The 15,797-nt window shown below is 38.1% G+C and overlaps 1 protein-coding gene and 1 non-coding gene across 4 annotated transcripts; one reads left to right on the plus strand and one right to left on the minus strand.

The window, feature by feature from the left end:
- Positions 1-650: 650 nt before the first annotated feature.
- On the minus strand, positions 651-13,893 carry TLR4 (toll like receptor 4). 3 transcript variants are annotated; one of them, XM_025359521.1, is made up of 4 exons: positions 13,494-13,886; positions 9,796-9,917; positions 9,377-9,543; positions 651-5,723 (listed from the first exon to the last, which is right to left on the minus strand). In XM_025359521.1, the coding sequence occupies exons 3-4, from the start codon at positions 9,514-9,516 to the stop codon at positions 3,503-3,505; spliced, it is 2,361 nt and encodes a 786-aa protein (XP_025215306.1). In that variant the 5' UTR covers positions 9,517-9,543; positions 9,796-9,917; positions 13,494-13,886; the 3' UTR covers positions 651-3,502. The 3 variants fall into 3 exon arrangements, with proteins under 3 accessions (XP_025215306.1, XP_025215305.1, XP_025215307.1); XM_025359520.1 differs by lacking the exon at positions 9,796-9,917 and having other exon boundaries at positions 13,494-13,876; XM_025359522.1 differs by lacking the exons at positions 9,377-9,543; positions 9,796-9,917 and having other exon boundaries at positions 13,494-13,893.
- Positions 10,014-10,120, plus strand: LOC112608844. The gene has a single exon (XR_003116118.1). It is a non-coding gene; the product is annotated as a U6 spliceosomal RNA (small nuclear RNA).
- Positions 13,894-15,797: the final 1,904 nt, after the last annotated feature.

Genomic DNA, 15,797 nt, shown 5'->3' on the forward strand with positions numbered 1-15,797 from the left:
CTCAGCTAATGCGATATTCAAATATGGTTATAGTTTTGTGAATATGTTTCAAGTTGTAAGAGATCACACAAATTTAAGGCATTATAATTGGCATTAATTTTTGCTTATTCCACCCTTCATCCCTCTTAAATCCAGAGGATTTAAAGAGCTACAAAGAGGCTGTCTGATGCCTGACTTTACTCTTTCTTCTCCTTCTGTTCTATGCATATAATTTCTTTCCCTTCTTGTCCACCTCACCTGCCATTTCTAGAATTTCCATCTGGGAGAGGGAACTGACAGGAAGAAGGCCAATGTCAGCCTTGGAATATTTCAGCCCTGAAATACTCCAAGTTGTATGTTGATCTTCCTTCTCAGAGCCTTGTACATTTGCTTGAATAAACACATTTATGCAGAATTCGTATTCAAATACAAATAGAACCACACTTACATGTAGCATGGATATACACAAAATCACACATTTTCAAGCATACTAAGAAATTGATGCATACATCTATAGACAAACAATCATGTATGTATGTTAGTTCCTCACTTATCCACAGTTTCACTTTCCCAGGTTTTGTGGTCAGTTATCATCTGAAAATAGGTGAGTACAGTACAGTAAGATATTTTGAGAGAGACAGCGAGAAAGAGAGAGATCACATTCACATAACTTTTATTACAATATATTATTGTAACTATTCAATTTTATTATTAGTTGTTGTTAATCTCTTACTGTGCCTAATTCAGAAAATGAACTTTATCTTAGCTATTTGTGTATAGGAAAACATATTGCATATATGAGGTTTGGTACCATCTGGGGTCTCAGAGACCCACTTGGGGTCTAATAACATATCCACCAAGCATATGAGATAAGGGGAGACTGCTGTACAAGCACAAGAGTAGAGAACCCATCTCAAACAGCCATAGACATCCACTTCAAATGGATGTATTCTTCAAGAAATAGAATCACACTCTCTACTATACAGATATGATCATGGAGACACACACTTTCAAATACATACAGCCCTGATGAGGATACACAGGGAGATGTGCACAAATGCACACATCTACTTTCACTAGTACATGAGACATAGAGACACACCCAGGGATGCTCAATCACCCTAGACCTGCTCAAACCAAACACACTCCGAAACACTCAGTAACAAACACTTCTGAGTGTGGTCATATTTCCAGTTTTGACAACTGAATTTTGTTGTCTTTTCTTTTTTATAACTTCATTCAGATATAATTGATATTATAAAACTGCATATATTTAATGTATATAATTTGATGAGTTTAGACATAGTTTCACATACCTGTGAAACCATCACCACAATCAAGGTAATAAATATATCCATCACCTCCAAAAGCTTCTTTGTGTATATATATATGGTAAGAACACTTAACATGAGATCTAACCTCTTAACAAAACGTTAAGTGCATAATACACTATTGTTAATTATAGGAACTCTGCTATACAGCTGATCTTTAGGGCTAATTCATCTTGCATACTATAATTTTATACCAATTAGACAACTCCCTATTTCTTCATTTCTCCCTTCCTCCTTTTCCCTAGGAACCACTGTCCTATTCTCGCTTCTATGAATTTGACTATTTTAGAACCTCATATAAGTGAAATCAGGCAGTGTTTGTCTTACTGTTACTTGCTTATTTTACATAGCATAATGGCCTCCAGTTTTATTCATGTTGTCATAAATCGTAGGATTCCCCCTTTTTTAGGCTGAATAATATCCCATTGTATATGTATGCACATTTTCTTTGTCCATTTATTTTTCAATGGAAATTTGGGTTGTTTCCATAACTTTGGAAACAGTGATGGTGAACAGTGCTGCAATGAACATGGGAGTGTAAATATTTTCTTGAAATTCTGATTTCAATTATTTTGGGTATATATACAGAAGTGAGATTGCTGGATCATATAGTAGTTCTATTTTTAATTTTTGAGAAAACTCCATACTGTTTTTCACAATGGCTATATCATTTTCCACTCCCTCCAACAGTGTAGAAGGGTTCCCATTTCTCTATATCCTTGATGACACTTCATTTTTTTTTTTTAATAGTAGCCACTCTACCTGGTATAAGGTGATATCTCATTGTGGTTTTTATTTTCATTTCCCTGATGACATCCTCATTGTCCTTTTCTTGAATGTTCTGTTTCTGGGGAAGCTGGATGAACATTGTTTTCTGGGAACCTTCTTTATATGAATCCCATTAATTCCAGACACATTGTTTTCTCAATGATAACATCCACTCTTTCCAAAATGTAGTCAGGGAGCATTGCCCAACAGGAAACAGCAGTGTATACTTCCTGCCTTGAATCCCTTCACAAGCAGTTCTCCTGGCAGTGAAGAGGGTACACAGGAGGGATCCCAGCCCTCTATGTCTCTCTGCAGAGATTCAGAGATCCATCAAACATCACTTGTTCTGAAAAAACAAAATAGACTTCTACTGCAACTCATTTCATGAGGTCACCCCAGGTTTATCAGTCCGTGTTTCTGGAATCAAGAAAAAGTGACCTCCTGAGGTCATCCCACTTCCTTCCTGCCTCTAACCCAAATTGTCCATGATAAGAACAGGAAGCAGAAAATGTCTTCCCCTGTTAAAAAAAGTGCCCCCTTTAAACAAATTGTTGCAATGCTGCTTTCAGACAGTCATAACTTAGTAGGCAATAACTTTGCAATGACATCGAGTGACAAAGTGACAGAATGTACTTTACATACTTCCTTGAAAAATAGTGATTAAATAAATGTGGATATTTGAAGCAGGTCTCAAACAACCTTCTTTATGATATTGGCTTATAGGCAAGACATAAAAAAATGAAAACTTGATATATAAAAATAAAAATTTATCAGGGGTGATTAGTGAAAAAACAGAACATGCTCGAGAATGACCAGGATGGTTGTGGGCATGTGTTAATCAGGTTTCCTTAGGAATTAGCCACTAGACCTTAACCTCTGTAAGGAAACTGACTTAAAATTGAAGGGGCATCTTGCATCAGGAGCCCACTGAAGTCATCAAGCAGAATTTAAATTGTATTCAATCAAAAAGGAAAAAGTGAACACCCAGTTCAGTCAAAACTACCAAAATGGTTTTATGATGGCTATAACATAATACATAATATAATTTCCATTCAAAAGACTCAGGAGAAGAACAATGTCTCTTTCTGCTTTCTCTGTCTTTATTTAACGTGATGAGGTAAGAGTTGAAATGACTTTCTCTGTCATAGGTTTCTTGGCTGAGTTGGTTGAAACGCCCACCTGAAAGGCTCTGTATTTTAATCTAGCATGTATTCCCTCTGCACTGGAAGCTCCTTGAGATTAGCAACCCCGCATATCTTGTGCACCATGGAATGACTTGCCCTTAGCATAAGGCCTGGCATGTGCCAGCATTTAATACTTATTAACTGAACGAGTGTTGGGCCCAGCTGGGCAAGAAATGCCTCAGGAGTTTTTTATTTTTCCTCTTCAGATAGTTGTTGCTTCTTGCTAATTGCATCCTGTACCTACTGTTCTTCTGGATTCCACGATCTGCCATCCAACAGGGCTTTTCTGAGTCGTCTCCAGAAGATGTGCTGCCCCAGGACACTGTCCTCCCACTCCAGGTAAGTGTTCCTGCTGAGAAGGCGGTACAGCTCCACCTGCTGCCTGAGCAGGGTCTTCTCCACCTTCTGCAGGACAATGAAGATTATGCCTGCACGACTGCTCAGAAACTGCCAGGTCTGAGCAATCTCATATTCAAAGATACACCAGCGGCTCTGGATGAAGTGCTGGGACACCACAACAATCACCTTTCGGCTTTTATGGAAACCTTCATGGATGATGTTTGCAGCAATGGCCACACCGGGAATAAAGTCTCTGTAGTGAAGGCAGAGCTGAAAGGGAGGCACTCCTTCTTCTAAATTCTTTACTAGCTCATTCCTTACCCAGTCCTCATCCTGGCTTGAGTAGATAACAAAGGCATCATAGATGTTTTCACCTCTACCATACTTTATGCAGCCAGCAAGAAGCATCAGGTGAAAATAGAACTTATAGACCAGAACTGCTACAACAGATACCACAAGCACACTGAACACAGACACACCAATGATGGTCTTATTCATCTGACAGGTAATATTCACACTCAGCACAGGCATGCCCTGTTTATCTGAAGGTGTTGCACATTCCACTCGTTCAGCTTCCACCAAGAGCTGCCTCTGGTCCTTGATCCACTGCAGGAAACTCTGGTGTTCACAAGTACAAGCAAAGTCATTCTGAGTAAGATTTAAGAAAGCTAGACTACTTGGAAAATGCTGAGGTTCCTGGTTTTTGGAAGTCATTATGTGATTGAGACTGTAATCGAGAACCTGGAGGGAGGGCAGACACTTATAAGGAAACACATCCAATGAAAAGAAGTTGTTGTGGCTCATATTTAGTACCTGAAGCTTGTTGAGTGTGTCAAATGCTGTTGGAGACAACTGCTCCAGTTGACACTGAGAGAGGTCCAGGAAGGTCAAGTTTTTCAGATCTGTGAAGATATCTGGAAGGAAGTTTTCCTGGAAAGAATTGCCAGCCATTTTTAAGACTTTGAGACTGAGCAAGCCATCGAAGATGCCATTGAAAGCAACTGTGGTGTGAGTATGAGAAATGTCAAGGTAAATGAGGTTTCTGAGTGATAGGAATACTGAAAATTGACTCATCTGTTTCAAATTGGAATGCTGGAAATCCAGATGTTCTAGTTGTTCTAAGCCCAAGAAGTTTGAACCCATGGTAATAACATCATTGAAGCTCAGATCTAAATACTTTAGGCTGGTTGTCCCAAAATCACTTTGAGAACAGCAACCTTTGAAACTCAAGCCATTTCTACTGAGATCTAGAAACTCAAGGCTTGGTAGATCAACTTCTGAAAAAGCATTCCCACCTTTGTTGGCAGTGAAAGTAAGCCTTTTGAGAGATTCGAGTTCCAATGTGGGAAACTGTTCAAATTTACAGTTAACTAATTCTAAATGTTGCCATCTGAAATTATAAGAAAAGTCTTCTACCCTTTTAATATTCACACTCACCAGGGAAAATGAAGAAACATTTGCCAAACAATTAAATAAGTCAATAATATTATCGAGGTAGTAGTCTAAGTATGTTAATCGGAATTCTTCAATGGTCAAATTGCACAATCCCTCCAGAGCAGATTTGTCAAACTCTTCCAAGTTTCTTTCATTTCTAAATTCTCCCAGAACCAAACGATGGACTTCTAAACCAGCCAGACCTTGAATACAAGTTTTCATTACATTTAAATCATCAAAATTACTTCTCAAAGTCAGCTTATGAAGCCTAATTTCTTTAAATGCACCTGGTTGGATAAAGTTTATAGGGTTCAGGGACAGGTCTAAAGAGAGATTGGGTAGGGGCATTTGATGTAGAACCTGTAAGTCTTTGCAATAAATATTTTGAATCTTGTTACTGGAAAGGTCCAAGTGCTCTAGATTGGTCAGATTAGAAAAATACTCAGGTAATTTGAAAGACTGGATAAGATTGTGAGCCACATTAAGTTCTTTCAAAGTTTTGAGATGTCCAATGGGGAAGTTCTCTAGAGATGCTAGATTTGTCTCCACAGCCACCAGCTTCTGTAAACTTGATAGTCCAGAAAAGGCTCCCAGGGCTAAACTCTGGATGGGGTTTCCTGTCAATATTAAGGTGGAGAGGTGGCTTAGGCTCTGATATGCCCCATCTTCAATTGTCTGGATTTCACACCTACAGGAATAAAAATACATTGATTATATAACATTTCTGCTGAATAAGGACCTAAAATAGAATATTAATCCTAGTCGTCCAGTTCTTCATACGGGATGTGATGGGTCAAAGACATCAAGCAGGACAGATGATGATGGCATGAGCAAATAAGAAGCCCCACAGATTGAGTATTGTCATACTGGCTGCAATGATAGGCTCTTTTTTGTCATGTTAGGCATACATGATAAGCAGAGGAGAAAATCCATAAGAAGGAAATCAGTTAAACGTCAATAATTGACATATATAAAGATTGTGCAGTTGATAAAGCATGTAATAGCCTTGGATCAAGTTTAGCCATTTTCTGTCACACAAAATTGTGATTATACATCTGATTGGTACAGATAATATGGATAGTTGTTAGTTGTTAGCCAAGATAAATGACTAGTAAATATCAATTTCAGAGATACGAAAAATTACACATAAGTGTCACGGATACTCTTAATGTTTATGAAAAGTGCATACATGATAGCTCGATACTTGAAAGTTGTTGTTATCAGAGGTAAATGTTTGTAACCTGTGATAGGAGCGAGTTTTGTGAAAAAAAGTGAAAATCATGTGCTATAAGAGTTCACATCCAGAGAACTGTTGTGGACCAAGAGAATCAAAGTAGGCTTCTCTGAGAACACTTAAGTTGAAAATTGAAAGATGAGTAGAAGTTAACGATAAAAGGAGGTGAAGTGAACAGCAAACACAAAAGCCCCAAGGTTGACAGCAAAAAATGACACACAGAGTAATCATGACAAATAGCTTCCATGGTTGGAGTACAGAGATGAAATTGGAGTGTACAATATGGAGTTGTGGAGAAAGAAGATTTCCAATTAGGCAGAGGTTTACCACCCAGATGAAGGGTTTTGAATTTTATCCCAAGAGAAATGAAAGCCATCCTACATACAATGTTCAGAGACATGTCCTAGAGATAGGGCCTTGATGCAGCCAGCAAACAGCAAGCCATCACGATAAATGATAAATTCCTTTGTCATTGCAGGTGCTTGTCAATTACAACGTACAAATAAGTTCTTTCTTAATCCAGTCTGAATTACATTTACAATATTCCCCACCCATTTTAGCCTCTTCAGGAGTTTCCTACATAATAAAAGCATTGTGGTCCAAGCTTTTGTTATTTATTGGTAACTAGATAAAGGATAAGCAGTATACTAGAAAGAACACTGGAAGAGTGGACAAAAGAGCTTGGGTTTGGTGCTTCTGCAGTGCTCTCCTACTGGGTGATCTTGAATACCTCTTTTCCTCTCTAGGTTTTAGTAATCACATTTATAAATCAAACAGCTGAACTTGATTATTTTTGAAGTTCTCTCTTTCAATTATATGATTTTTACAGCCCATCATTCTATCTCTGCATTGCTGTATACATCAGGCAAGAATTAAAGGGTCTTGCTGTATCTCTATATCATTACATTGGTGATAGTCACTTTAGAGAAGTAGAGTATTAAGACAAAGAGAACAATTAAGTTGGATTCTGGAGATGTGAACTTAAATCTTTGGTCTGTGGCTAACAAGCAATGATAATGTATATAAGTCACTTAAATTATTCAAGCTTCAGTTTCTTCATCTATAAAAAGAAACATACATATATATTATAGATTTCTATGGGGGAAGAAGGCTGCCTGATCTATCACAAAGCATTCTTACAAGACTAGTTGAGTTATTGTATGTGAACACTGTATGAAAAGGCAAAGGATGTCTATTGTGCTATTATTTGTGCTTGCCCTAATTCAGAATCTCCTATGGGCTAGCTAGAAGGGAAGCTAGCCTCTCTATAAGCACAGATTTAAGGTTTCTGGGGCAAGTTTCTTGGGTATCTAGTGGATTGAAGATGAATTACATAACAGACATTGTTTGGTGAAAAACTACTTGTTTGAAAAAAAAGGGGGGGGCAGAGGTGGTCTACCTTAATAGAGTATGTGACAAAATTTTCATGCAGAAAACTGAAATTTAGAACATAATGGCATAGATTCAGCTGATAGCCATTATCCTAAGCAAATAAACAAAGGAACAGAAGGCCAAATACCATGGGTTCTCACTTTATAAGTAGGAGCTAAACATGGGGTACACATGGACATAAAGATGACAAAAATAGACCCTGGGGATTACTAGAGAGGGGATAGAGAGAAAGCAGCAAGGGTTGAAAAACTAACTACTGGGTACTATGCTCAGTACCTGAGCAATGGTATCAACTGTACCCTACACCTCAGTATCACACAATATAACCATGTAAACCCCTGAATAAAAATAAAAGTTGAAATTATTTAAAAAAACGAATGAAATTCTGTAAGAATAATACTTTATGCTTACAAAATATACTTTATAAAAATTTAAATATATACAGCATATTAATATTTATTATCACATTTAATCCAGCAGGATAAGTTGCATCATTTCCATTGATCAGACATGAAAACTAAGACTAAGGGAGATGAAGTAATATGCCTAAGGTTACATGGTTATAAACGTTGGGGGTAAACTTGGCTCCAGTCTTCTGACCCCAACAGGGCTCTATGCACTATACCACTGCCTTTGAATTGTTGCATTACCGCTTTGTTTTATCCTACCTTTATCCAAGTTAGGGTATAATAGGTCGTATGTTCACTCTTCTACAGAAATGTCTGCTCTAAAAAGGATTTTCATATTGTGACCTTAGTCTTTATCAATAATTTCTATAATAAAAAATAAGTAAAATGTTTTGAAATGTTTTACAAACCACTGCAGAGAACATTTCCATTATCTAGTTCGATTTGCAAATAAGGCCCCGATGATGAAAACCCTTTTAGAATTTTGTTCCCTTAAAATATCATGATGACAGTTTCACCTGCCACAACAAACGATATACTTCCCTGCATCAGAAAAGAAAATCTTAGCCACTATTCCCTGCCCACAGCAGATGTTTTCCTTTAATCTTGACATCTTTCTCCTTGGATTACTTGTCTTTTCCTAATTCCCTATCCTCTACCCTACTTTTAATATTCTAGACATTGTTTGAATCTTATGCAGTTTATGAAATCTTTCTTGACTACCCGCCACAGAGAAGTCCCTCTTCTGAAAAATACAATTTGTTACCTTTAGTTTAGATATAGTTTATCACCTATTGTTATATATTGCTATATTTATATCAGCTTCAAGATCCAAAAAATCGTAATTAAAATGTGTTGAAAATATGCTATGTACCCAGGACCATACCCAGGACTTTAAGGTATTAACTCTTTCAAGAAGATATGCCTCCTTAACAACAGGGGCTGTGTGTTATATATCAATATATGCCTGTCTTCTTGCAGAGTGTACAACATATAGTAAGTAGTCAATAAATAGCCACTTGTGAAAGAATTTAAGCTAATTTTCTCTCCTGTCTTAAAAGAAAACCTAAAAATTAGAATTTCCCTTAGAAGCTGTCTTAGCCAACTGCCTATTTCACAGATGAGAAAATTGAGACCTGAAGAATAGAGGTAGCATGGTCAAGGTTATATAGTTAATAAGACATCTGTTGTATGAATGAATAAGTGAATGCAGATGAGACTCCACCAAGCAAGCTTTCCACTCCAATGATGAAATGATAGGACAATGAACATCTCACCTTGTGCAGTATGTAAAAGTGCATTCATTACCTGGATAAATCCAGCACCTGCAGTTCTGGAAAACGGAGGAAGCTATAGTTGCCTAAATGCCTCAGGGGATTAAAGCTCAGGTCCAGGTTCTTGGTTGAGAAGGGGATGTTGTCGGGGATTTTGTAGAAATTCAGCTCCATGCATTGATAAGTAATGTTAGGAACCACCTGCAATGATTACACACAAAATGAAGTGTCTTTACTGCATAGTCTCCCAACTCCCCTCTCCTAGACCAGAGATGGTGCGGGGGCGGGGAGGCTCTTTTTGTGCAAGCACAAAATTCAGTCGACCTTTTTTCATCCATCTGTCCATTCTTCCATCCATCTATCCATCCATCCATCCGCTCAATTCATACTTATAAAATGTCTTAATCTAGATTAGAAAGTAAAGAGCAAATACTATGTGCTCAGCATTCTAACCTCTGTGATAAAATGGCAGCATTTAGCAAGAAGCAATGGAATCAAGGGGTGAAGGGCTGAGGCTCCGGAGTCTGAAAGCTCTGGGTTTCATGCCAGCAATTCCGTGTGGTTTAGGGCAAAGTCTTTTAAAACAAAACAAAACAAAACAAACAAAAGAAAAACCTCAGTGAGCCTCATTTTATCAGATGTAAAATGTAGGTATTAAAATATCCAACATTGTGCTTGCTGCAGTAGCACATATACTAAAATTGGAAGCATACAAAAAAGATTAGCATGGCCCCTGCACAAGGATCACACACAAATCCATGACACGTTCCATATTTTCATGATCTATGCAGCAAATCACCATGGCACACATTTACCTATGTAACAAACCTGAATGCTCTGCACATGTACCACTGAACTTAAAATAAAAGTTGGAAATACAAAAACTAAATAAAATATCCAGTATCATTCTAAATACCCCACATCATCGGGGAGACTGTCTGGCAGTCAAGATGTCCAGACCTTCCTTAGTCATGGCCTGGATTTTGACAGCTGCATTATTTTTCTTGGCTCATTGACCCCTGTTGTAGAAATAGGGGGAAATCTTTAGAGTGCATGGATTCCCATGGTGGAACCTAGTGAATAAGGTCAAGTGCTTTATGCTGTCTTCGTTCTTACGCTGCTTTCTAGCCTACTTTCCCACATTTTTTGTAAGCCTAATTCTCTAACGCTCCCATCTAATTTCTGAACGCTCTCATTTTCTCTGACAAAATTCCTTGCAGAAGCCAGCTAATTGTAGTTTTCTGTTGTTTGAAACCAGGAGAATCTGTTTGAAGGATTAAATGAGATAAGGTGTTTAAAGAGCTTATTTAAAAGCCCACTGCAGTATAAGTGATCAATAGATGTTAACATTAATTATTATTATCTATTATTAATCCCTTACCATATGCCAGCATAGCTCTTGTTTGTTGTATACTTTCACTTAATCTTCAAATAAGCATTTTAAAGATGAGGAAAATGGAAATTCAAAGAGATGAAGTAATATGCGCAAAGTCAGAGTTCAAACATGCAGATCTTCATTTGTATGTCTGCTTAACTGTTACAAGCCATGGAGCCTCAAAGACAGTACTGCCTAATAGAAACAGAGCCAGGCACTCTTTCTTTGCCCTCTTTTATTCCCTTTCACAGGATGCACCACCATCTAACATTATGTTGTCTATGTGATTGTTGCCATCGGATTGTTCATCTCCTGTACTCCATTGCAAGTTTCAATGGGTTTGCCCACTGCTTTGTCTCCGGCACTCAGAATGGTGTCTGGCAAATGGTTGATGCTCAATAAATATTTGCTGAATCAATAACTGATTGAATAACTGATTAAATGAAGGTTTACTTAAGTCCACATTGTAGACATTTTCTGCCAAGCGCTGTGGGCATTACAAAGAAAAATACGATGTGGCTCCAGACTTCAATGGACTCACAGTCTAGAGTAAGAGTTTAGATAGGAGCAAAGCTAATACTGTCTCAAGGGGCCGTAAAATAGGCTTAGAAAATTTGTCCTGTGGTTCAGAGAAAGCAGAGATCAAGTCCGTATTCAGGAAAGGCTTCCCAGAAAAGGAAGATTTTAAAGTGGGTCTCGGAAGATGAGTAAGGTTTAGATATGTGGAAAGGGGAAGAAAAAACATGTCGTAAGGAGAGGACAACATGAACATGGAAAGAGTGGAAAACAAACTTAGATTAGCTGGTGAGTGGTAGGAGTGGTGAAACCTAAGTAAGAGGGCAAACCAGATCAGGAGGGCCTCAGACTTTGTCCTGCAGCAATTATTTCAATTATTTATCACATATAAATTTAGTGGCTACTGTGTGCTGACCACTGGAAATATAGTGGTCCTTGCCAATTCCGTTACAAAGGAAGAGAGAGAAAATAAACAAACAAAAATATAAAATGTTGTGCTCCGGAAAAAAAAAAAAAAAAGCAATAAAAGGGAATTTGAGGCAAATAAGTGAGGCTGGAGAGCTCAACATGGGGCAATCAAGGAAGACTGCCCTGAGGAGGGGACATGTAAGCAGAAATCTGGAGTGATTAAACCATGAAAATGACCAGGGCTGCACTGACCAATACGGTAGTCACTTGCCATACACAGTTATTAAACACAAGAAACGTGAATAGTCTAAATTGAGATGCATGGTAAATGTAAAATATATACTAAATTCCAGATTTAGTACCAAACAAGGAATGTAAAATATCAGTAATAGGTAAATATATATTAAAATTTTAAACATTATTTTAAATATGCTAAGTTAAATAAAAATATTAAATTCACTTGTTTCTTTTTTTAATGAGGCTACTAAAAACTTTAAAAGTACATATGTGGTTCACATAATATTGCCATTGGATAGCACTGATCTAGCATTCTAGGTAGAAGAAATAGCCAGTGCAAAGGCCCTGTGGTAGAAACCTGTCCTAATGGCAATGGAGAGTTATCAAAAGTTTTTAAGGAGATAATTTGTTAGATCAAAGCTTAAGGAAAAATAATAACAACAAATGCAAATACATAACAAACAAGAACGTGCAGAATGAATTAAAAGAAGAAGACTGGAATCAGGAAAACAGTCACTGTGTAAGAGTCAACGCCAGGGGAAATGAGGGCCTGCCGTACAGTGGCAAGAAGGGGATGGGCAGGTATGGACAGGCTTCAGGGACTTACAGGAAATCGTACATGGGGAAAAAGAAGAAGTCAAGGTTGGCTGTGGTTTTATCTCGCAGTGAGCCTAATTAGAAAATCTATCTCCACTAACCTAACAGCAGAGGGATACAGAGAAGAAGACAAGGAGGAGGACTATGGGCAGGGAATTGAGGGAAGGGATGGCTTTGAGATAATGAATTAGTCTTTGCTAAATATTACTTGATTTTCTCCCATATCCTCAACTTCAGGACTGCAGCTGGCTTTGCCTCTCTTGAGTTTCTGACCCTGCCTCACTGTAAATCATTTTCTTAGCTGTTCGGCTCTACTATGGGTTTCTAAAGCAACTGTGAAGTCTGTGCAGGGGAAAAACAAAAAAGATCCATCATGAATAAGATTATCAACCAGCTGATTGGTATTTCACCAAGAAACAAACTGTTGCAATAGCTGATATTATACATATTTCCCTCTTGCTTTTTTCTTCTCTCTCTCTCCTTTCCTTTTTCATTCTCTTATTTTTTTCATCCTCTGGACTAAACTATATGACTGCATACAGAAGTCTGACACCCACTTAGAAAGTTCTTTCTGTAGAGACACACACACAAAAGCCATCTTCTTCCTGAGATTGACAGGAGCAGGGGGACTGCTTGAAGCTGAGTGTGAAGACCACCGGTGGGAAGAAATGACACTGAAGCAGTCTGTTTATTCTCTGGTGAAGAAGGTAATATAATTTTCTTATAGATGCGAAAGCTAGTCTTAGACAGGTTTGATGATTTTTTCACACAGCCACAAGGTAGCAGAGCAGGGACCTTACGCAGATCTACGAAACCTAATGCACTCAAAATCTCCAAATGGAACAAACCCCCATTGGCTGCCTTTAGTGCCCTTTAACAATGAATTACTTGATCTCTGTGGCTTCTTGAGTCTTTAAGGTAGTTTAACTCTTTTTTGCAAAAATAAACCAGGGCACACAGTGAGAAGTTCTGGGCAGAAGTGAGAGAGAGTTCAGAGGTGCTGACTCCAGCCACATACCTCCACGCAGGGCTCCCAGCTTTCTGGTCTCACGCAGGAGAGGAAGGCCATGGCTGGGATCAGAGTCCCAGCCAGGCGCAAGGCAGACGTCATCCTGGCATCATCCTCACTGCTTCTGTGAGCGACAGTGGCCCTGTGAACGCGTGGCTCGCTATCACCGTTTCACCGGGCAGTTTCTGAGGCACTAGTGTCTTCTCTTCCTCAAGCCGGTGCCCCACAGCAATTGGTACATTCAAAGCAGTTCTGGGCTAAAGGGTGAGAGGAAGTGAAAGTTGCAACCTTAGCATTCTGGACTTTTGTTTGTCTAATAGTTATCTCTTTTGTCACAGGAGAGGAAGTTACAAGGAGAAGAAGAAAACGCCTGCAGACCAGTGGCTAAAGAAACAGCAAGAGGAAGCTAGTTGGCTTTTATCCCAGGAAGTCATCTGACCTCTGTCTGGGCTTGGCGAATTTAGGAAAACCATCAGATGCTGTTAAAATAGCCCTTGCAACTCTCTAGGATGATGGTGATTTTCCAGTTTTGTTTCAGCTGTGGAAACACTATTTGTATTAGTTTGCTGGGGCTGCCATAATGAATTACTACAGACTGGGTGGCTTAAACCACAGAGATTTATTTTCTCACAATTCTAGAGGCTTCCAGTCTGAACTCAAGATGTCAGCAACTGTGTCTAAATTCTAATCTCCCCTTCTTATAAGGACACCAGTTATGTTGGATGAGGGCCCACCATAATGACCTCATTCTACCTTACATACCTCTTTCAAGGCTTTCTCTCCATATATGGTCATAATCTGAGGTAGGGGGTTTAGGACCTCAATATATAAGTTTTTGCAAGGATGCAATTTGGTCCACCTCTTCTTGTGAAGAAACTCACATACAAAACTGAAAATAAAGCTCCAGTGAAACACTGAAAAGTACAAGAAGATTGGGAAAAGTCTGGGACTTCAGAATTGAATATACTGAAGTTCAGATCTCAGCTGGGTGACTCATGGCCTCGAGGCATTGGTCAAGTCACGTAAACTACTAAGTTTTACTTTCTTTCTTTTTTTCCCCCATTTTCCTTGTTATGGTAAAATCACATAACATAACATGACATGACATAACATAACATAAAATGTATTACCTTGACCATTTGTATGCGTACAATGCTGTGGCATTAATTACATTCATATTTTTGTACAATCACCACTATTCATTAAGCAATAACTCCCCATTTCTCCTTTCCCTAGCCCCTGGAAACTATGCACTGCTTTTTGTCTCTATAATTTTGACTACTCTAGGTATCTCTTAGAAGTGGAATCATACAGTATGTGTTTTTTTGTAACTGGTTTATTTCACTTTGCATAATGTCTTCAAGGTTCATTTCTGTGTAGTATAGATCAAAGCATCCTTCCTTTTTAAAGCTGAGCAATATTCCATTCTATATACATACTACATTTTGCTTATCCATTTGTCTGTTCATGGACACTTGCATTGTTGCCACACATTAGCTATTGTGAATAATGCTGCTATGAACATGGTTGTACAAAATATCTCTTAAAGTCCCTGCTTTCAGTTCTTCTGGATATGTACTCAGAAGTTAGATTGCTGGATCATATGGTAAATCTATTTTTAATTTTTTTGCACAACCACCATACGATTCTCCACAGCATCTGTTCCATTTTATATTCCCACAAGTGGTGTACAAGTGTTGTCATTTTTTCACATCTTCACCAACACTTATTATTACTTTCTTATCTGTAAAATGTGGTAATCATTTTTAATCATAGCAGAAGCTCACATTTATAAAATGTATTAAAATGAAGATATGCGATGGTAGTCAAATTATACAAACCTACCAACCTTTAGTTTTCTGGTCTTTAAAATGGAGATAATCACATGTGTCTTGAATTACTGAATGAAGCTAACTTACATAAAACGCCTAGTCTAGAGCATCGTCATTACATTCCATAAATGAGAGCTATGATGAGGATTGAAAATGTGGATAGAAAGAGGATGATAATATGTATCTCAAAGGATTGTCATGGGATTAAATGAGCTGGCATTTGTAAAGCTTGCAGGACAGTGTCTGGAAAGTAGCAAGTGCAATGTAAGTTTCTGTTCAATAAGAACATGATTTAAAATGAAAATATTATGGGTACTTTTGTCCTAGATAGTTCTACTGTAATATCCTCCAAGCATTTGCAATCCAATATGTCAAAAACCAAGCTGTGAGGGACCATTCTGTGGTGGACTCAGCACAAACTCTTGTAGACTCCATCAACATACCAGTAGAGGTAAGATAAAAACAACCTCCATGTCAAAGC

Source organism: Theropithecus gelada, chromosome 15 (assembly GCF_003255815.1).
Source record: "Theropithecus gelada isolate Dixy chromosome 15, Tgel_1.0, whole genome shotgun sequence".
Lineage (NCBI taxonomy): Eukaryota > Metazoa > Chordata > Mammalia > Primates > Cercopithecidae > Theropithecus > Theropithecus gelada.